The following is a 22,257-nucleotide window of genomic DNA, read 5'->3' as shown; positions in this document are numbered from 1 at the left end:
TTACTTATTTATTTGAGAGAGTGAGAGAGCGAGATAGTACATGAGCGGGGGGAGGGGTATAGAGAGAAGGGGGAGGGACAGAGGGAAAGGGAGAAGCAGACTCCCCACTGAGCAGGGAGCCCAACATGGGGCTTAATCCCAGGATTCTGGGATTATGATCTGAGCCAAAGACAGATGCTTAACCTATTGAGCCACCCAAGGTGTCCCTTAAGATTTTATTTTTAAGTAATCTCTACCTCTAACATGGGGCTTGAACTTACAACCCCAAGATTGGAAGTCACACATTCCACCGATCAAGACAGCCAGGTACCCCTCTTTTTTCTTATCTGTGACTGGACTTTAGAGTCAAGCGTGTTACACATAAATGAGCTAATTTATTTTTTTAAATTCAATTTATTTAAACTAAAACACAAAGACACTTTTGAAGTACAGTTTTGCCAAATACAGGACTCTCAGTTGACAGTTAATTCTTTTAGCACTTTGAATATATTGGCCCACTGCTTTCTGGCCCCCAAAGTTCCTGATGAGAAACGTGCTCATAGTCTTATTGAGGATCCCTTATATGTGATAAGTTGATTCTCTCTTTTGGCTTTCAAGATTCTTTATCTATGGAAAGTTTGATTATAATGTGTCTCACGTGAGTCTCCTTGAGTTCATATGACTTGGGAGTTCATTAAGCTTCTTGGATGTTTATAATCATGTTTTTCATCAACTTTGGGGCTGTGGTAGAGCACGTGGCTGGCTCAGTCAGTGGAGCATGCGACTCTTGATCTCAGGTTTGTAAATTCAAGAGCCATGCTGGGTAGAGATTACTTAAAAATGCAATCTTTATTGGGGTGTCTGGGTGGCTCAGTCGGTTAAGCATTCGACTCCTGGTTTTGACTCAGGCATGGGTCATGGGATTGGGCCTTGCACAGGGCTCCACACTCAGCGGGGAGTCTGCTTGAAGATTCTATCCCTCCACCCCTCTACCCACTCAGCACACACTCTCCCTCTCTAAAATAAATAAATCTTTAAAATAAAATAAAATCTTTATTAAAAAATAACTGGGGGCTGTGGTAACTCTGGAAATCAGATTCTTCCCCTTCCTCACAGTCTTCTAGTTTTTGACACTGTTTTTCTTTTTTTGACTGTTGTTGCCTTAGGTTTATGTAAATTTAAGGTCTTCTCTGGTTTTTTTTGAGCCTCTTCCCAGGCATGTACTATCACTTCCTAATTTTCTCTACAGATGCGTTTGTTTTTTAATGTCTTAGTCTTTAATATCTAACTCCCAAAACGGTGAAAGAGGATAAATGAAGGGAGAGGGAAAGCGTGCCAGCTCTCTGAATTCACTAGAAGTCCCTAGAGCTGGAAGGAGTTTGCTACAATAGGAGGAGATGCAAAGACAATGAATGGCTGCCTGCCTCTTTGTCTGCAACTGTGTGCTCAGAAGCGGCAATTAACAATCAGAACACACATCCCTGAAAGTTAAGAGGACAGGGTCCTTTCTACCCATCCTGGCTCCCTTAAGCTATTTGTGAGCTGCTCCTGGAACATGTACGCAGCTACCCTCCATGTGATTTAAGAGCAGAGGATGGGGGCACCTGGGTGGCTCAGTCAGTTAAGTGTCTGTCTTGGGCTCAGGTCATGATCTCAGGGTCTTGGGATAGAGCCCCGCATCAGGTTCCCTGCTCCCTCCACACCCACTCCCTACCCCGCACCCCCCTCCCCTGGCTCGTGCTTTCTCTTATCTCTCTCAAATAAATAAACAAAATATTTTTAAAAAAGAGCAGAAGATGGGTAGCTGCTACTGTGCTAAGAACTAAAATGGACCAAATTTAAACACAATTTACCTTCTAAGTCTTCCTCTGGAACAACTTGCAAGCTTTCAATAGACTCCAGAGTTCCAAATTACAGAAAGAGTCTGTCAGTGCAATTGTTGTCTAGGTAGGAAGTCAGATTCCTGGGTGCTTCTTACTCCACTATTCCCAGAATTCTCCTTCAATTATCTTAAATTAACAAAACAAACAAACCAAAAAAAAAAAAAAAAAAAGGAGGGAGAAGTCATATATCCACTTTGTGGATATTTACCATTTTGTACAGACCCAAGTTTTCACCTGGTACCATTTTCCTCAAGTCTGAAGAATTTCCTTACCATTTCATGTAACAGACATCTGTTACTGACAAATGCTCTCAGCTCTTGTGTGCCTCAAAGCAAGTTTAATTTTAACTTCATTTTTAAAACTTAAATAGTATAGATGATTGTATTTATTTTCAGCACTTTAAAGCCGTTACTCCATTGTCTTCTGGCTTACGATTCAGACAAAAAATTTTGTATCATTCTTACCTTTGTTCTACTGAATAAAATGGGACCTTTTTTTTCCCCTGGCTACTTTGAAGATTTGTTTTGCATTCCTGGTTTTCAAGAATTTGATTCTGATGAGCCTTGGTGCGGTTTTCACTGTATTTATCCTGCTTGTGGTTCACTGAACGTCTTAGTTACGTGGCTTTATAGTTTCCGCCATATTTGGAATATTTTCAGTCATCATTTCTTCAGGTATATCTGCTTCCCTGCCCCCATCTTCCATTCTGGGACCTGAATTACACTTACGTTTAGACCACCTGATTTTTTTCTATAGTTTACTAAAGACTCTGTTCATTTCTTTTTCAATCTTTTTTGGTCTGTGTGCTTTAAGTTTCTATTGCTTTTTTTTTTTTTTTAAGTACTCTCTCCACCCAACGTGGGGCTCAAACTCACAACCCAGAGATCAAGAGTCATGCGCTCTACTAAGTAAGTCAGCCAGGCACCCCTCTACTGCTGTCTTTAAATTGACTGATCATTTATTCCACAGAACATATGTGCTATTAATGCCATGCCATGTGTTTTTTAGACACATTCTCCTTATTATGCTAATAGTTTCCTTTAAATCATTAAACATGCTTTTAATAACCATTTCAAAGTCCAAATCTGCTAATTTCATTATCTCTGCCATTTTCTAGGTCTCTTTCTCTTTTTTTCTTTTTTCAGGTTTTATTTATTTATTTTGGGAGGGGGAGAGAGAGGGTGCACACATGCAAGCATGCATATGCACCAAGAAGAGCAGAGGGAGACACGGAGGGGGAGGGAGAGGAAGAGGGAAAGAATCCCAAGCAGAATCCACTCTGAGTGAGGAGCCCGATATGAGGTTCAATCTCCCAACCCTTAGTCAGGTTCAATTCTCCTCCCTCAGTCAGGCTCTGTGCTGGGCATGGAACCTGCTTAAGATTCTTTCTCTCCCTCCCTCTCTGCCCCTACTCCCTCCCTCTCAAAAGAAAAAAAAAAAAAAAAAAAGTTCTACATTAAAGATCAACTTTTTTGAGGTAATAATACAAACCTAAGTTTTGGTACAACAGCGTCATGATAAAAATACTGTTCTGATAGTGCTATGGGGCCGACGTGTACTTGCTATTGGTTTGGGACATACATAACTCCTTCACCAAACAAGCAATATTCTACTAATACAGAGATACTATAGTTATCAAATTTTAGAAATTATTTTTAAATCCACATTTAGGTTAAATGAGCCACAAAAATTTTGTGATAAGATTATACTGAATACCAAGAAGTTCCTTCAGCACAACAGCACACTGGCTCTTTCACCTACACATTATCAATGTGATTTTTAAAATTTCCATATCTTTGAAAATCTACCTCACACAGGGATTAAAAACTCTTTTGCAGGGGCGCCTGGGTGGCACAGCGGTTAAGCGTCTGCCTTCGGCTCAGGGCGTGATCCCGGCGTTCTGGGATGGAGCCCCACATCAGGCTATGAGCCTGCTTCTTCCTCTCCCACTCCCCCTGCTTGTGTTCCCTCTCTCGCTGGCTGTCTCTATCTCTGTCGAATAAATAAATAAAATCTTAAAAAAAAAAAAAAAAACAAAAACTCTTTTGTAAATGAGCCCTAAAACCTTTCTCTCCAAATTTGTTCAAAATCAACTAGGAATCTTTACTGTAGTCAAGGAATGGAGCACCAAAATCTTGAAATTTTAGTGCTTTTAGAAACTTGCAAATATTAGATCAACTATCACAAAAACATTTTGCTGTATAAGTGACCTCAAACAAAAAAGGGGGGAAATTTCCTGATGCCATGTCAACAGCTAAGCTCCTCAATGAAAGCAAACTAAAATTAGAAAGTTCCTATCAAGGAAGGAAGGAAGGAAAAGAAAAGGAAGGAAAGGAAAGGAAAGGAAAGGAAAGGAAAGGAAAGGAAAAGAAAAGAAAAGAAAAGAAAAGAAAAGAAAAGAAAAGAAAAGAAAAGAAAAGAAATCCCATCTTTCAAAAGTCTTTAGAAAGGAAGCCTATCTCCGTTCAGATTCTGATGGGGAAATGTGAATGCTTGGATTCTGAATTTTCTCTTCCTCTCTAGTATAAGAATCTCCAAGGCAATAAACTAACATATACATTAGAACATGTTACGGGCTGGTGATACCTTAGAAAGTCTAGCAGAGCAAACACAAAACACCTAGAGATTCTCACAGAAGAAAAAACAATTCAGCTAAAAATTATGATTCACACAAGGAAAAACATTAGACTAATCAAATATTTAATAGAATGATTAAATAGCACATTAGACAAAGCTGAACACACAGAGAGAGAATGAATGAATCAGAAAACCATTTTAAGGAAACTATCCAAAATATAGGACCTTAAGGAGAAAGACATGACAATGAATGTAAGAGGTTAGAACAAATGCAGGACTGAATGAAATAAATGGTCCCATACCACCTCGAACTGGAGTTCCAGGAGGAGGCAGTTCTGGGAAAAGTTGGGTCACTCCTAAGTAGAATAAATGAAAGTAAGTCTCAAGCAATGGTCCTCAACACTGGCTGAACCTTAGATTATTGCCCAAGAAGCTTTAAAAATAAACAAAAAACAGTGCCTAGACCTCCAATTCCCACCCCTCTACCCCGAGATTTTAGAATTGGTATGGGGTAGGTCAAGATATCTCTATTTTCTTCAAAGCTTCCCAACTTATTTTAGTGAGCATCCAGGGCTGAGAACCTGTGATCCATACCTACAAATAGCTAGTTAAACCACTGAACAAAAATAAAGAGAAAAATGTTTAAAAATAACTATAAAGAAGTAATTTTACCTACAAAGTAATAACCAAGACTGACAACAGACTTCTTAACAACAGAAGCCAAAAGAATAATAGAACAGTACCTTCAATGTGTTAAGAGAAAAAACTGTCAACCTAAGATTCAAAATAGCTAACTAACATTGAATAGTGATAATGAAATAGACATTTTTAGTCAAAGTCTGAGAGGTTACCATTTATAGAGCTTTGCAGAAATAGCTACTAAAGAGGATATGCTTCAGGAAGAGAAACACTGAACGTAGAATGGGATATAAGAAACTCAAAACATAAAAGCAAAACAGAACAAACTGCTGCTGCCAGCTAAACTCCCATTTCATATTTCTTTCTTTTCCTAAGTAATCAATCAACCAACATGAAATCTTTCTGGTCATCCATCCTGGTAGTTCATAAACATGACCCAACAAAGTGACCTGTTTTTAAAATAAGAACAAATATAATGGGCCCACCCTAGATGTACTGTAACTCTAGGAGTAGGGACTTTTTTTAAAAAGTAGGCTCCATGCCCAGTGTGTAGCCCAATGTGAGACTTGAAGTAACGACCCTGAAATCAAGGCGTGAGCTGATATCAAGAGTCAGGCGCTTAACCAACTGAGCCACACAGGCACCCTAAGGACAGACATTTTTTTACAAGCCTACCAGACCAAGAGGATAATCAGGTTTAGAAACTTTAGATTTTAGTATTTCCTCATACAGTAGTTCTCAAAGTATGCTTCCTCAAATGACAACATCACCATTACCCGGGAACTTATGGAAATACAAATTCTAAGGACCCGCCTCAGATCTATTTTAATAGAAATCCTGGGTATGGACTCAGCAACCGTGCTTTAACAGGCCCTCCAGGTGATTCTGATGCCAGCTCAAGTTTGAGAAAACGGCTTTAGTTTCATGCTCATATTGCTCTGTTCACACTTCTACATGAACAAATCCTCTGCTGCTGTCCTGCCCACAAAATCTTTCCATTTAGTACTACAGAGCAGTGTACTATGGTTAATCAATACCCATATATTCTTAATCTCTTCCATGAATTTTCATTGCATCTTTTGCCCTACCTGAACCTAGTCCACTTCTCTCATACAGTCCTCACACAGAAGCTGTTCACTCTCCCAAACACCATGTAGCTCAGGGTCTGGAAAGTGAGGTCCACTCATTTCCTACTCCCTACAACTCCAAAAACATTTGGATAAAAATCTGGCCTTCAGAGTCACCTGGGTGGCTCAGTCAGTTGGACGTCTACCTTCGGCTCAGGTCATGATCCCAGGGTCCTGGAATTGAGCCCCATGTTGGGCTCCCCACTGAGCGGGGAGCCTGCTTCTTCCTCTCCCCTGCTTGTGTGCTCTTTTACGCTCTAATAAATAAATATTTAAAAATAAAAAAAATAAAAATAAAAATCTGGCCTTTTCCGAAACTCTCCACTCTTCATGTCTTTTCAACTGTGGATGATACTAATTTCCAAATTTCTCTCTTGATGTTGAGACCAGAAGAACCCAGTGACTACACAACACTTCCATTTGGATGTTGCAAAGGAACCTCAAATTCAATACGTAAAAATCTGAACCTGCTATGTTGTCCAACTTCTTCCTCTATTTTCTATATGAATGGCACCACCATTTATCTACTCAATTATCCAAGTCCAAAACCTGGAAATAAATCATTGATGGAATCCTTTATTCAAACATTCAATTAATCACCAGCCACTACCAATTTCACCTTCTGTGAATTCTCTCATTCTCTCTATCACAACTGTTAGTGGTGTAGTACAAAATATCATCCCTAAGTGGGATATCCCATACAGCAATAGCCTCTTAACCGCTCACTCTTCCTCCAGTACTGCACTCTGCCAGTTCATTTTACAGTCCCCAAATTTCAAGAACACTTATTTTTAAACCATGTGGCAACTTATGGAATGTAAATTATGTTCCAATTTTTAAAAATCATGTGATCTTATAGTTTTAATACTTCTATTATTCTAAACTGTCATTAAACACAAGCTTTTAAATCCAGCTCTTTTACTCAATTGTTCTGGGTCACCAACTTATTGACAGTTTTATCACACCTATATAACACAAAGAACATCAGTCAAAAAAGTAATTATCAAATTAGATACAAATTAATTCTTAAAACTTAAGAGCTACAACTGGTAATCTCATGTGAACTTTACTACAATAAGTTTTAGTTTTGTTATAAATAATGGACTTCAACAAATGTTTATAAGATGAGCAAACTAAGAATACTGTAAAAAAAATTTTTTTTGCAACTCACAGAAAGAAAACATTTTAGATTTTGAAAAAATGAAAACTCACCATACACACCTGTAGGAGTAGAATTGTTCATGGTAAAAGGTCCGTTAATGACACCAGAAGGAAGAAGCTCATCAGATCCCCGCTGAAAAGCAAGGACAATATTATGTTAATAAAACAAATCTTGGATAATGGTCCACATTTACTACTAAAAATATCAAAAGTTAATATCACTTTGTCTGAATATCAAGGCATTTAAGGGGAAGTCCTCAAGAATTACAAAATCTAAATAAAGGTTGGAAGTAAACTTTACAGAAGAAAAATTACTGCATATCCACATGGTTGTTACAAAAAAAGAATGCTATCACATAATGGGGAACATAATCCTGCAACCCTTTTTGAACAAACCCTATTTTCAGATGTTACATTTGAAGTACCAAAAACCACATTTAGGGGTTGCACCCTGAAACAGTTTTTGTAATTTAAAGTATATTTAGTATATTGTAAGTGTATTTAATATATTAAAATGTTAAGTTTTTATAGTACATTTGTTTCTTTTTTTTTAGATTTTATTTATTTATCTGTCAGAGAGAGAGAGAGAACATGAGCCAGGGGGCGGGGAGTAGGAGACGCAGGCTCCCCAATGAGCAGGGACTCTGACATGGGACCCAATCCCAGGACTCTGAGATCATGACCCGAGCCAAAGGCAGATGCTTAACCAACTGAGCCATCCAGGTGCCCCGAATATATTTATTTCTAAGTACTCATATGGAAATAATTTGTGTAGTACCCACTAAGAATTCCAACTTCTTAATATCCATGTATTTTTTTAAAGTTGAACACAAAGATGCAACTTATTTCTATATTGACCAAATCCTTTATAATCAGTGATTTTTTTATTCACTAATGTTCAAAATGATCTTTAATGTTTACTTCTTAAACAACTACTATTTAAATAACTTACTCTTTTCTACAGGTAAGAGCTTTGACCAGTTGTGGGCGCCTGGGTAGCTCAGTCATTGAGTGTCTGCCTTCGGCTTAGGTCATGATCCCAGAGTCCCGGGACAGAGCCAGGCACTGGGCTCCCTGCTCAGTGGGAAGCCTGATTCTCCCTCTCACACTCCCCCTGCTTATGTTCCCTCTCTCACTGTCTCTCTGTCAAATAAATAAACAAAATCTTTAAAAAAAAAACAAAAAAGGAGTTTTGATTAACTGCAAGCTGAGTTGTCAATGCTAAAAGACAAGTCAGACAAGCCTTCTCATTTTAACTATAAGATCTATTACAAAGATTAAAAAATTTACATTTACAATGGACAATAAATGCCATGTACAAAGTTAAAACCAAACAATTTCCAAATGTTACTGTTTGTTTAACTTGGTCAATTCTTAAGATCAAATATTTTGGTCTAATGGATGATAAAACTTAATTTCCAAATTATCCTACAAATATTAGAATAGTAATAATTCTCCAAAAGATGTTTAATGGTTAGGTGTTAAGTAGGAAACAACTTCAGCCTTTGCTAAAGAAAGGCAAACCACCAGTGTGTTTGCATAATAGAAATACAATTATTTAAACAATTCCTGTATTAAACATCCAGATAAGATTCTCTTTGGTTCTTCACTAGAAATTTATACAGACAAGTTCGGACAAGAGGAAGGAATTAAGCAAGCACACATGAAATAAAAATGAAAATCTCAACTTCCATAAGGACCAGGATTAAGGCCTCATTTAAGGAACATCTGTTATCTTCCTGATAATATTTGAAATAGGAAAGACTTTGTGGTTCACTGGCTACCTGCAGCTATGGAGAAAGATGAATTTCTGCAGTTTTAAATGCAGTAAAAATTTAAACATGCCCAGTATGTTTTTATCTCTGAGGATTTGGTAAAAAGAGGTGTTACTAATAGATATATTTTCTACATATACATCAGTTTACTATCAGTATGCTTCTATATGTAAACTGAGTTAATTTGAAACCATTAAGAAACCATTTTACCTTTTTCCTAGACTTACAGAAGTATGTTAAAATGTCAACTAAGCAATAATTCTAGGAAAACTGCGGACTGAAATGTAAAAGGCAAAACAATAAAGACCCTAGAAGATAACAGAAGAGTATCTTCATAATTTTGGAGTAAGGAAAGATTTCTTAAACAAGACACAAAAGCACAATTATGAAGGAAAAATACTGATAAATGAGAGGACATTGAAATTAATAATTTTATTTATAATATATACATTACCAAATCATTACATCACACACCTGAAACTAACATTACATTTCAATTTTCTTTTAAAGAATTTTATTTAACAAAAAACAGTAGGAGATTTAAAAGGCAAATTACAGAGTGGGAGAAAATACCTGCATTACATATAACCAACAAATTCTATTGATTTTTTTAAATAAAAGATTTTATTTATTTATTTGAAAGAGAGAGTGCAAGCAAGAGGAGGGAAAGAGTAAAGGGGGAGGGAGAGAGAGGTTAAAGAATCTCAGGTAGACTCCCTGCTGAGTGGGGATCCATCTCAGGACCCTGAGATCATGACCTGAGCCAAAACCAAGAGTCAGATGCTTAACTGACTGAGCCACCCAGTTTTATATCCAGAACTTATCAGGAAAAAGAAAAAAGGAGGGATAAAAACCTCATTAGCAATCCCTAAGAAAAAGTCAAGATAAAAGAAAACTACAGAAGAGTTCAACAGGCACCTAACAAAGTGGCAGACTTCATTACTGTTCCAGAGTATTTGTGCTTTCTCCTTCTGTGAAAGGATTTTTACCCCCATTCAGAGTGATGTGACTTGCAATGCCTCCTGTGAGAGAATAATTCCCTCACCCATCGACACTAAGCACAGTTCTGTGATATGCTTTTTTAGCCTACAGAATAAATCAATAAATCCTTCGATAAATCCTTCGATAAATCCAAGCAGAAGCTTCAAAAGATATTAGTCGTTTCTATTAATTTTTTCCTCTTACCCTCTGAAATAGGAGCATATTACAAGAGGGGCTGCTCTTTCAGCCAGATTAAGAATACATACAGCTTCACAACAGCCACCAACACTGTAAGTGAACCAGAAATAAACATTTTTCTAACCTATATCTAAATGACTAATATCATATCCAATAAACATATGAAAAGATGCTTAACCCCACCGGTCATCAGGGAAATGAGAGTTAAAACCACAATAAAATACCAGATATTAAAAAAACACTGAATATCAAGAGTTGATAACAACGTGGAGCATCAGAGCTAGTACGTTACTAGTCGGAGTGCAAGTTGGTACAACTTTGGGAAAACTGACTCAATATACTGAAGATGAATATATGACTATCCTACAATTCTTATGTATTCTATTTCTATGGATACACTAAAGAGATTGCATGCTTATGTGCACCTTAATATATGAGAATGTTCTCAGTAGCATTATTTCTACTCACCAAATTGGAAATAACCAAATGTTATCAACGACAGAATGGACAGATTTTTTTTTAAGTCAATGAAGAAATTTTTTTCATTTAAATTCAATTAGTTAACATACAGTGTATTAGTTTCAGAGGTAGAGTTCAGTGATTCATCAGTCTTATATAATACCCAGTGTTCATTACATCACACACTGTCCTTAATGTCCACCACCCAGTTACCCCCATTCCCCTACCCCTATCCCCTCCAGCAACCCTGTTTGTTTCCTATGATTAAGAGTCTCTTATGGTTTGTCTCCCTCTCTGATTTCACCTTGTTTTATTTTTCCCTCCCTTCCCCTATGTTCCTGTTTTGTTTCTTAAATTCCACATAGGAGTGAAATCATACTAGAATTGTCTTTCTCTGACTGAATTATTTCACTTAGTATAATTACCCTCTAGTTACATAGCATAATTACCCTCTAGTTCCATCCACGTCATTGCAAATGGCAAGATTTCATTTTTTTGATGACTACTATTCCATATGTATACACATACATATATATGTATGTGTATATATATGTATGTGTATATATATATATATATATATATACCACATCTTCTCTATCCATTCATCTGTCAATGGACATCTAGGCTCTTTCCATAGTTTGGCTATTGTGGACATTGCTGCTATAAACATGGGGTGCAGGTGCCCCTTCGGATCACTACATTTGTATCTTTGGGGTAAATACCTAGTAGTGCAATTGCTGGGTCGTAGGGTAGCTCTATTTTCAACATTTTGAGGAACTCCATACTGTTAACCAGAGTGGCTATATCAGCTTGCACTCCCACCAACACTGTAACAGGGTTCCTTCTTCTCAGAATGGATAGATTTTTGTAAATGCATTAAGTGATTTATAGCAATAAGAATGAACTACGGCTCTATACAGTAACATAGATAAATCTCACAAGCATAAGAAGTCAGTCACAAAAGAATATATACTATACTACTGCATCTATATTGAATTCAAAAATATGGTCAAAATTAAATGACACATTGGACAACAACATGCAAAAGAATGAAACTGGACCACTTTCTTACACCACATACAAAAATAAAATCAAAATGGATTAAAGACCTAAATTTGAGACCTGAAAAAATAAAAACCATAAAAACTAAAAATCCTAACTTCTTTGATATCAGCCATAGCAACTTCTTTCTAGATAATCTCCTGAGACAAGGGAGACAAAAACAAAAATAAACTATGGGGATTATATCAAATAAAAAGCTTCTGAGCAGCAAAGGAAACAATCAACAAAACTAAAAGACATCCCACGGAATGGTAAAAGGTATTTACAAATGACATATCCAATAAAGGGTTAGTATCCAAAATATATAAAGAACTGATACTACTCAACACCCCCTAAACAAATAATCCAATTAAAACACGGGCAGAAGACATGAACAGACACTTTTTCAAAGAAGACATATGGACAGCCAACACACATGAAAACATACTCGACATCACTCATCATGAGAGAAATGCAAACCAAAACTACAACAAGATATCACCTCACACGTATCAGAATGCCTAAAATCAACAACAAAAGGTGTTGGCAAGGACGTGGAGAAAGGGGAACCCTCTTGCACTGTTGGGGGGAATGCAAACTGGTACAATCACTGTGGAACACAATATGGAGGTTCCTCAAAAAGTTAAAACTAGAACTACCCTACAATCCAGCAATAGCACTGAGTACCCAAAGAATACAAAAATACTAATTCAAAGGGATACATGTACCCTAGTATTTATAGTAGTGTTAATCACTACAATAGGCAAATTATGGAAACTGCTCAAGTGTCCATCAATTAATGAATGGATAAGGAAGCTGTGGTATATATACACAATGGAATATTATTCAGCCATGGAAAGAATGAAATCTTGCCATATGCATTGACAAGGATGGAGCTAGAAGAGTATTATGCAAAGCAAAATAAGTCAGTCAGAGAAAGAAAAATACCATATGATTTTACTTATCTGTGAAATGTAAGTAAAAAAACAAACGAGCAAAGGGGAAAAGAGAGAAAAAGAGACAGAGAGGCAAACCAAGAAAAAGACTCTAAACGATAGAGAACAAAGGGATGGTTACCAGGAAGGAAGGAAGTGGAAGGGCATGTTTAGTAAGTGGTGATGGGGATTAAGGAGAGCACTTGTGATGAGCACAGGGTGATGTATGGAAATACTGAATCACTATATTGTACACCTGAAACTAGTATTACACTGTATGTTATCTAACCAGAATTTAAATAAAAACTTAAAAAAAAAACCTACTGTACTTGAAGGACACCATCACAAAAATGAAAAGACAAGCCGGAGAATGGGAGAAAGTATTTACAAAATCTAAATAATAAAAAGACATATTCATATTTGTAAAAAATAGGCAAAAAGCATTTGAAAAGACATTTCTCCAAAGATATACAAATGGCCTATAAGCACATGAAAAGATACTCAACACCATTAGACATTAAGGAAATGCAAATTTTAAAACCACAGAGAGCACTTCAAATAAAATTTAAGACTATGACATCACCACACACCTATCAGAACAATTAGAATAAGGAATAGTGACAGTATCAAATGCAGGTGAGGATGTGGAAGAAAGTGGATCTCTTACACACTGCTGACAGGAATGGTACAGCCACTCTGGACAGTTTGGTGATTTCTTTAAAAGGAAACATACACAACAAATGACCATAACCTCAAAATGAAAATTCACATGTTCTACGATTTTATTTATATAACATTCTCAAAATGACAAAATTATAGAGAAAAGAGACTGATGGTTGCAAAGGAGCAGAGACAGTCAGAAGGAGGTAATGGGTGTGATTAGAAAAGGGTACCAGAAGGGAGATCTTTGATCAATTCTGTGTCTTGATTGTGGTGATAGTTATGCGAATATACACAGCAATAAAATGAAACAGAATTATAAATAGGCATTGCACAATATCAATGCCTTTGTTTTGACAGTGTACTATCATTAAAATGCAACCATTGGAGGAAACTGTGAAGGGTACACAGGACCCTTCCACAGTATCTCTACACCTCTAATTTTTTTCCAAATATAAAGTTAAAAAAAAACACAACAAAATAAAACTAAACAATGACAAGAAATTCATCATTTTATGCCAGAGGATTCCTACTGACTTGAGACTTCTTCCTAGCCTAAAATAGCCATTACCATCACCTATGCTGAATCAGCCCTCAAGGGACAAGAAAAGATTGATCAAGCTATCAACTACTACAGTTAATTCTCAGAGTTCACGCCTATACCATGGTGATCCAGAAGGCATCCCTTCAAAGGCAGACAACATTCAAAAACAAAACAAAAAACCCGCAATCATATGAGTTACTTATGGGAATCTATACCTAAGATAAAGGAAGGAAAGAATCAAAAAGCAGACAATATACACCAGAAAATCATCACAACTTTAAATTATATGCAAATAAGAGCTTTATAAAATCAAAAAAATCAAGAAAATATGACAGCCTCTCCTAAATAAAATGCAAAAGGATACAACAGCTAAAGCAAAGGCAAGTGAGAATTCTACCAAAGGACTTAAGGATAGACTGATGAAAAAATATTAAAGCGGTGTCAGCCGTTACAAAGAGAGGAGAGCCAAAAAGTGCAAAACACCGTTCTGCCACCCAAAGCAGCAACCTCTCCTGAGAGGAACCAGCTCTTACTCTAGAATTTCAGTATCAACAACCTAACAAAGAACAAATTTTCAGGGGCGCCTGGGTGGTTCAGACAGGTAAAGCATCTGCCTTCAGCTCCTGGGGTCCTGGGATCAAGCCCTGGGGCTGGCTCCCTGCTCAGTGGGGAGTCTGCTCCTCCCTCTCTCCCTGGAGCTCCCCCTGCTTGTGCTCTCTCACTCACTCTCCAGCTCCCTCTCAAATGAATAAATAAAATCTTTTAAAAAAAATTTAAAAAAAGAACAAACCTTCAGGAAAGCACTCCCTTGGAGGCACATGAGATTACCTAAAATCCATCTAGCAAAGGTGTCAAACTGTTAACACTGGGCCCACAGTGCTTAACAGCTAAGAATCCAAAAACAACTGTCTGCAGTCTTCTTAATGCACACTTGTCATTTCAGTTTCCATTTGGGGAGAGAACTGAGTTATTCATGGTTCTATTTCTATCTCATTTAGTAAACTTTTACCTAGTTTCCTAACCAGGAAATCACCAACTATTAACATGAAATTTTCGTCTGCTGCTTACTGAATCAAGTCTAAAGTTATTGTGATGGCTATTAAAAGCTCTTTCTAACCTGCACCTCCTACTCACGGTAACACTCCTGTCCTGTAATTTGTCCCAGACATATCATCCTTATCCTTGCCTCCCTTCACTACATATCCATTCCTACCTACTGAGCACAGATAAATACCACATCCTTGAAAATTTTTCTATCCCCAAAATAAAGAGGTTGAACTTAATTTTGTCTTGCAGCATTAAAATGTGTATGTTTTAGGATTTTACCACACTTACATAATATAACCTTCCTATACATGTAACTATGAATATCACACATTTTGTCAAATATGTAAGCAAAGTTTTTTTTCAGCTACTTTGAGGTCTATTATTGTGTCTTATACTTGATTATATTTCCCCACAGTCTATAGCATAATGTCAGGTACATTACATGTAATGGCCCTCTGCCTTGGTTATGCATTACAATCATATAACCAGTTTAAAATAAATATTATTTGGGGCACCCGGGTGGCTTGGTTGGTTAAGCGTTTGCCTTTGGCTCAGGTCATGATCCTGGAGTCCTGGGATCGAGTCCAGCATTAGGATCCCTGCTCAGTGGGGAGCCTGCTTCTCCCTCTGTCCCTCATCCCACTCTTGTGCTCTCTCTACTCTCTCTCAAATAAATATTTAAAAAAATAAAAATAAAATAAAATAAAATAAATACTATTTATAAGGTCCCACAGCAGAAATTCTTAACCAATAGATAGATCTAGGCTGAGGCAGAACCTGTGTATTTCCAAAGCTCTAATGTGTACCCAACTAAAAACTACTATAAAGAGATGCTGTAATAAACACAGAAACATGATAGTAAAGTGGTTTAAAACACAGTCTTCCAGAGTAGACCACATCTAGGTTTGAACAGGCTCCACCTTAAATTTACCTTTGTATGATACTACATATTATTTAACCTCTCTAAGGCTCGGTTTGCTCATCTATAAAAAGGAATCATAATGGTATCCATCCTCATGGGTCACTCTGAGGATTAATATTTCTAATACACAGGTATCCCTTAAACAGCGGCAATAAACACTGATGATTAATTACTCAGTCTTTTGTTTCAAAAGTCACATGTATTCAATGTAATTATTATTAGGTAACAATCTCCAAAGGTGAAAAAGGTAACATTCTTTCAATAAAGAAAACTTTTTAAAGTTTTAAAAAGAAATGTCACTTCCCCATTCTAACAACAACAAAAAAACTGATTAAAAAAATTGATAAAAGACTTTGTTTTGATAAAACACGCTTAAAAACTGAAAGCAACTGGGCACCTGAGTGGCTCAGTTAGTTAAGCGTCTGCCTTTGGGTCTGGTCATGATCTCAGGGTCCTGGGATCAAGTCCTACATCAGGCTCCCTCCTCAATGGGGACTCTGCTTCTCCCTCTCTCTCCCGCCCCCCCTCCCCACGGCTCAAGTACGCTCTCTCTCTCAAATAAATAAAATCTTTATGGGGCGCCTGGGTGGCACAGCAGTTAAGCGTCTGCTTTCGGCTCAGGGCGTGATCCCGGTGTTATGGGATCGAGCCCCACATCAGGCTCCTCTGCTATGAGCCTGCTTCTTCCTCTCCCACTCCCCCTGCTTGTGTTCCCTCTTGCTGGCTGTCTCTATCTCTGTCGAATAAATAAAATCTTTAAAAATAAAATAAAATTAAATAAAATCTTTAAAAAAACTGAAAGCAATGCTTTTTGCATTTTATGTAACAAACTCTTAAAATATATATCCATTTCTAATAAATAAAGTTGAAACCCTCTTTGTATAGGATTACACAGGAGATCTAATAAAGTCCCATTTATGATTAACCTCTGGGAATGAGAAAGAATAAAGTATGTATCAGTCTGGGCATTAGGACTTTTCCTGCAGAACACTGATAAAATCCGTTAAGAGAGGGGTGCCTGGGTGGCTCAGTCGTTTAGCGTCTGCCTTCGGCTCAGGGTGTGATCCAAGAGTCCTGGGATCAAGCCCCGCATTGGCTCCCTGCTCCACTGGGAGCCTGCTTCTTCCTCTCCCACTCCCCCTACTTGTGTTCCCTCTCTCGCTGGCTGTCTCTCTCTCTGTCAAATAAATAAATAAAATCTTAAAAAAAAAAAATCTGTTAAGAGAAAAAAAGAAGTAAAATTTTTTGCTATAACCATCCTTATTTAAGCAGCTCTGCAGACTCATTCAACTACCTCAGAATAAATCTACAGATGTTAAATAGCTGGATTTTTATTTGTATAATTCATTTTAAGTACATTTTACAAAGTTATAATATGAATTTGTGCTCCTCTCTGTAATCCTTTTATAACTGATAAGCTTTTGCTACACTGTTATATTCTTCATAACTATTTTTAATGGATTCTTAAAATTCTATAATGGCATACTTAACTATCCCATTATTAATATTAGTTTTACTTGCAATTTATTGATATCATAAATTATGCTACATTATTACTTCATTTAGAATGCAGTATTGTCTGTCTCTTGTAGTCTATTCAAAATAAATATTCAGAAGTGAAATAAAGTTTTTCCTTTGTGAGCATAAAGTAAGACTGCAAGAAATCTCTAATTCTTACTCAACAATGTAGAGTAACTTCAAGTTACTACTGCACTACAAGTGACTAGTAAGAAGTATTTTTATTTCTATAGGGGTCTTTCAAATATTGTTAGAATTAGCACATGAACACCTCATTCTAATATTACTCACATTTTGTGTAGTAAAGAGTTTAACCTTGCCAATGAGAAGTCTGGCTTTTGCCCTCTCCTTCTGGGAGGTAATCTCTAAACCCTGGGAAGGTCACACCTAAGAAGTGTCTTTTTTTTTTTTTTTTTTTTAACCTGGGGGCTTTAGGTCACTGCCAGTCTCAGGGTAGGTACTGACCCCACCAAAAAGATCAACAATGCGATTTAGGGTGGATGTCGGTTTTTAGTCAGGCCTGAAGACTGAGATTAGCCCCAAAGGCAATCAATAATGTCTACACAAAGGAGCTTCTTGACAAAAAATATACTTAATCATTAAAGCACAAGTGGGCTTCCCTGTTTGACAATACTCCTTAAGTACTGTCACACACTGAAGCTGAGAAAATAATGTGTCTTAACGCCATAAAGAGAGGACAAAGGATGCTCTGTGTTTGGTACTTCCCCAGACTTGGCTGAATGTGTTCTTTCCTTGGCTGACTTAAATCTATATCCTTTCCCTGTAATAACCAGTAATCATGACTGTAACAGCTTTCAGTGAGTTCCATAAATCCTTTTAACAAATCATGGGACCTCAGCATTGGTTTTGGAAACCCCCAGAACTTATAACTGCTGTCAGAAGTGAGGGTAGTCTTCTGTGAACTGTGTCCCCTAACTTTGCAGTTGGCCTAATTCCTCTCATGGTTAAATGATGAATCAATCAAATATAATAAAACTATTCATTTAACAGATTTTTTTTAAACTTTATTCTTAATCTCTGAATTACCATTTGGACTTCTAACTGTAAAAGAAAAATTTAGCCTAAAAATGTGATCAAATATTCAAGTATAGAAAAACCAGAATAATTTAAATTTATTTGACATCTTAAATAAATTAATAAAATATCTTAACTGTCGCACTCAATGCTTCCACACAAAATATAAACTGTCATAGTAAGAAAATGATGAACAATGCAGAGTCTTCAAAATACAAACATTTAAGTCTGATAATTCTACTACATTTTTCAAGGGCAACAGGAGAAGCTTTTTTAAAAAAATATGCCTAAAATCACACATAAGGAAAGCAAACACTATCATATCAAGTGAAGTACTGGAATGGCTATTTTTATTTTTATACTTAATACACGAGAAAAAAGATTTGATCCTACAGTTTCATATCTGGAAATCCTGTTTTATATCAGAAAAAGGGTTGACTACCAGATAGAATAAACCACACATCTCTCAAATAATTATGATACTTTATTTTGATCCTAATAATTTCAGGACTGGTAAAAGACAAGGAGGGCAAAAGGAGCTTACATTTGAAAATAAGGTCACAGAAACAGTATTCTGATAATTAAAATTTACTGGCTAAGCTTTTTCCCCAAAAAATTCATTTTCAAATTATAGAAAACAAAGGTTTGTTTAGTATTACAAAGCTCGAATCCCAAAAGTCGTATTACTTTGTAAAGCTCTGTAAAAGATGAGAAAAACCCAATTAGTTGAGTATTACTTTAAACATTCTCTTCTTTTAAAAAACTTTTCTTTCTTAGACGTAAATTCTTCCTCCTGAAAACACATCACCACCTATAATTACAAACTATTTCAGTTCAAAAAAAATTTCTGAAAATTATTCTTAATATTTATATTCTAAGTGCCTGAAAAGCAATTTTCCATTATACTACAGAAAAGAGCGATGCAGACCTACGTAAATTGAGTATCTCTCACAAGGGCTGACTACTATGAGAGATTATGGTTTAAGAGACAGGGTAGAAAATAAGCAGGATGAAGACCCCTGTGCTACAGATAAACAAATTAACATCATACAAAAAGGCTTTAACAAGCCAGATAATGAAGCCATCTCGGGAGGTGGGCTGTATGAAAACACTGGATCAACAGTCTCCTTAGAAACACACAGTAAATTTACATAAGTGCAGCAGTTGCTCTATGGACTTGTTAGCTCTCTGGCTAAGTCAACACACCAATCAGCTTCACTGACTTAAGTATCAATTACTGAAGTTCTCTCTTGTTGAAGAATAATGAAATACACAGGACAACAAAGTAAAGGAATATTGTAATTAAGCAGCACAAATAAATTGTTTCATTATCTAATTTGATGGGAAGTGGTTTTAGTTAGCATTAAAGAGATATTATTAATATGACAGATGGCAATCCACACAACTGAGAAACAGCCGCTAAAGTAACATGGAAGGAAGATTCTGATAGTAAACCATTAAATCACAGTTAAATTTCAGATCATACCGAAAATGCATATGAAATTCAAGAATAAGATATTTGTTTTAGCCTATTAAGATACTATGACCATAAAAAAGAGGTTATCAAAATTACCTTAGAATTGTCTATGATCCTAGTACTTTTCTAAATAAAAGAATCTTAAAGACTGAAATTAATATCCAAGTTCTATTATAAAGCCAAGGTAGCTCCCTCTATTAAATTTCTAGTAGTCTTAGGCTTTGTGAACACTTTCCAGAACAGAAAACACATGTTAATCCTGCTAACTATGTTCTTCCATAAACAGAAATAAAAGTGATATTATGTAAAGTCTCACCATACTATCTATATATACTTGTTGATTATGGTCTCCTGATCACTTTTATATCCTCTTCCACAGAACCTACTACAACGTTTTACATGGCATCTATGTTCAAAACTTTTTTGCTTAAAAAATGAATAAAAATTATACAGAGGAGGGAATAAACTGAATATTCAGTGAGGCTTTCAGACGTGAGGCAGTAACTCCAAGTATTTTTTTTAATGCAGCCTTTTGTTAACATTCACCCTTTCACAGCCTCCTGTTAGTCAAAGCACATCCAACCCCAAAGGCGCTAGCTATTATTGGTAACTCTACCCTACAAATGACTTGGAAATCATATTTCCACAAACACTGTAGCCCCATCAACACTCTTCATCTGTTAAATGTGTAACTGTGCCTAAACATATTTCTTAGAAAACAATTACCACCACGACCATCTCCCAAAATAGTTACCACATTGTTCATTAGTAATATTTTCCTTTCCAAGGCTGCCACTGTTGAGATTTTAGGACAGTGAGAACAAAAAGGCAACGATGGGGCAAATTCTTCAAACGTGCAGCTGTGGCAATGTTCAAAATCCCATTTATGAACCAGTTTCAATAAAATGATCTTAAGTGCCTTCATTTTATTATGGGCATCTTAGCAAAAAAAATATTAACTTTTTAAGTAACTAAATTATTTCTCCAAAAGCCTTCTAATTCATGACATGCAACCAAAATGCCATTTATTTGCATATTTAGTTTCTACTATACAGCATAGTCCATACATATTGAATTCAACATCTATAATTGCCTTAGCAATAACATTCCTTCATTCAACAAATCCAACAAATATTTACCGAGCACCCAACTATGAGAGCCAGGTCTTTAACCACTGGGGAAAATCCCAGTGAATGACCAAAAACCCCTGCCCTTAATGTATGGAGCTTACAATCTTGCAGAAGGAAACAGATAATAATCAAAATTTTTAAATTATGTAATATGTTTTAAAGTCCTAAGTGCTTTTTGGGGTGCCTGGGTGGCTCAGTCAGTTGGGCATCTGCCTTCTGCTCGAGTCAAGATCCTGTAATCCTGGGATCAATCCCCGTGTCAGACTCCCTGCCTAGTGGGGAGTCTGCTTCTCCTTCTGCCCCTCACCCTTCTCGTGTTCTCACTCTCTCTCTCTCTCTCTCTCAAATAAATAAATAAATAAATAAATAAATAAATAAATAAAGTCATAAGTGCTTTTTAAAAAGTAGGAAAAGGAGCAGCCAGAGATGAAGAGGGGAATTACAATTTTAAACAGGCAGTGAAGGAAAGACTTAAAAGAAAATGGCATTGAAGCAGTATCATAAAGGAGGTAAGGAGTAAGCTATGTAGATATCTGAGGGAAGAATGCTATAGGCAGAGGAAACCGGTATAGAAAGCGTTGCGTGTTCTAGAAAGCTCTGAGAAGGCAACTGCTACTGGGAGTGAGCAAGGGATAAAGAGAAATAAAGACATTAGGAGGGTAATAGCATGTGTGGCATTGAAGGCCATTCTAAAAAACGTGAAATGTGTGAAATGTGAGACACACAGTTTTGAACATAAGAGTAACATGATCCAATTTACTTTTTAAAGAATCACTCTGGCTACTGTGTTGAGAAAAGCAAATTCACCCAAATGTTAACAGGGATTATTATACCTGGCTTTTCTACTTGTCATGTGTAAGTATTAATCAGAGAGAAAGGAGTTATTTTCATTTTGAAAAATAATGAACTTCAAAAATTTTGATGGGGTGCCTGGGTGGCTCAGTCAGTTAAACATCTGCTTTCAGCTCAGGTCATGATCTTGGGGTCCTGCGAGCCCCACAGCGGACTCCCTGCTCAGCAGGGCCTCTGCTTCACCCTCTCTCTCTGCCCCTCTCCCCCCACTCGTGTTCTCTCTCTCTCAAATAAATAAAATCTTAAAAAATAATAATAAATAAATAAATAAAATACTTTGCCACCATGTGTCTCAAGCTCCATACTGGATCTTTCAA

General features: G+C 36.6%; 1 protein-coding gene across 10 annotated transcripts in view; it reads right to left on the bottom strand.

Annotated features, from left to right (window-relative positions):
• PTBP3 (polypyrimidine tract binding protein 3) overlaps positions 1–22,257 on the bottom strand; it is a 112,682-nt gene that overhangs the window by 69,464 nt on the left and 20,961 nt on the right. For 3 of the 10 annotated variants that reach the window (XM_045814812.2, XM_087869471.1, XM_045814814.2), the window contains 2 exons: positions 7,418–7,499; positions 1,833–1,988 (listed from right to left, as the gene is read on the bottom strand). Coding sequence is in view for 5 of the 10 variants with exons in the window: in XM_045814806.2 (XP_045670762.1) it covers positions 7,418–7,499 (82 nt within the window). In the remaining 5 variants the exon portion in view is untranslated. Of the gene's footprint in view, positions 1–1,832; positions 1,989–7,417; positions 7,500–22,257 lie in introns of those variants that run through there. The other 7 variants (XM_045814808.2, XM_045814806.2, XM_045814813.2 and 4 more) reach the window with 3 other exon arrangements.

The sequence above is a fragment of the Ursus americanus genome, chromosome 18 (genome assembly GCF_024610735.1).
Source record: "Ursus americanus isolate L20-20 chromosome 18, mUrsAme1.1.p, whole genome shotgun sequence".
Lineage (NCBI taxonomy): Eukaryota > Metazoa > Chordata > Mammalia > Carnivora > Ursidae > Ursus > Ursus americanus.
Note: the sequence above shows the minus strand (reverse complement) of the source record. Positions and strands in the feature narration are given on the sequence as shown.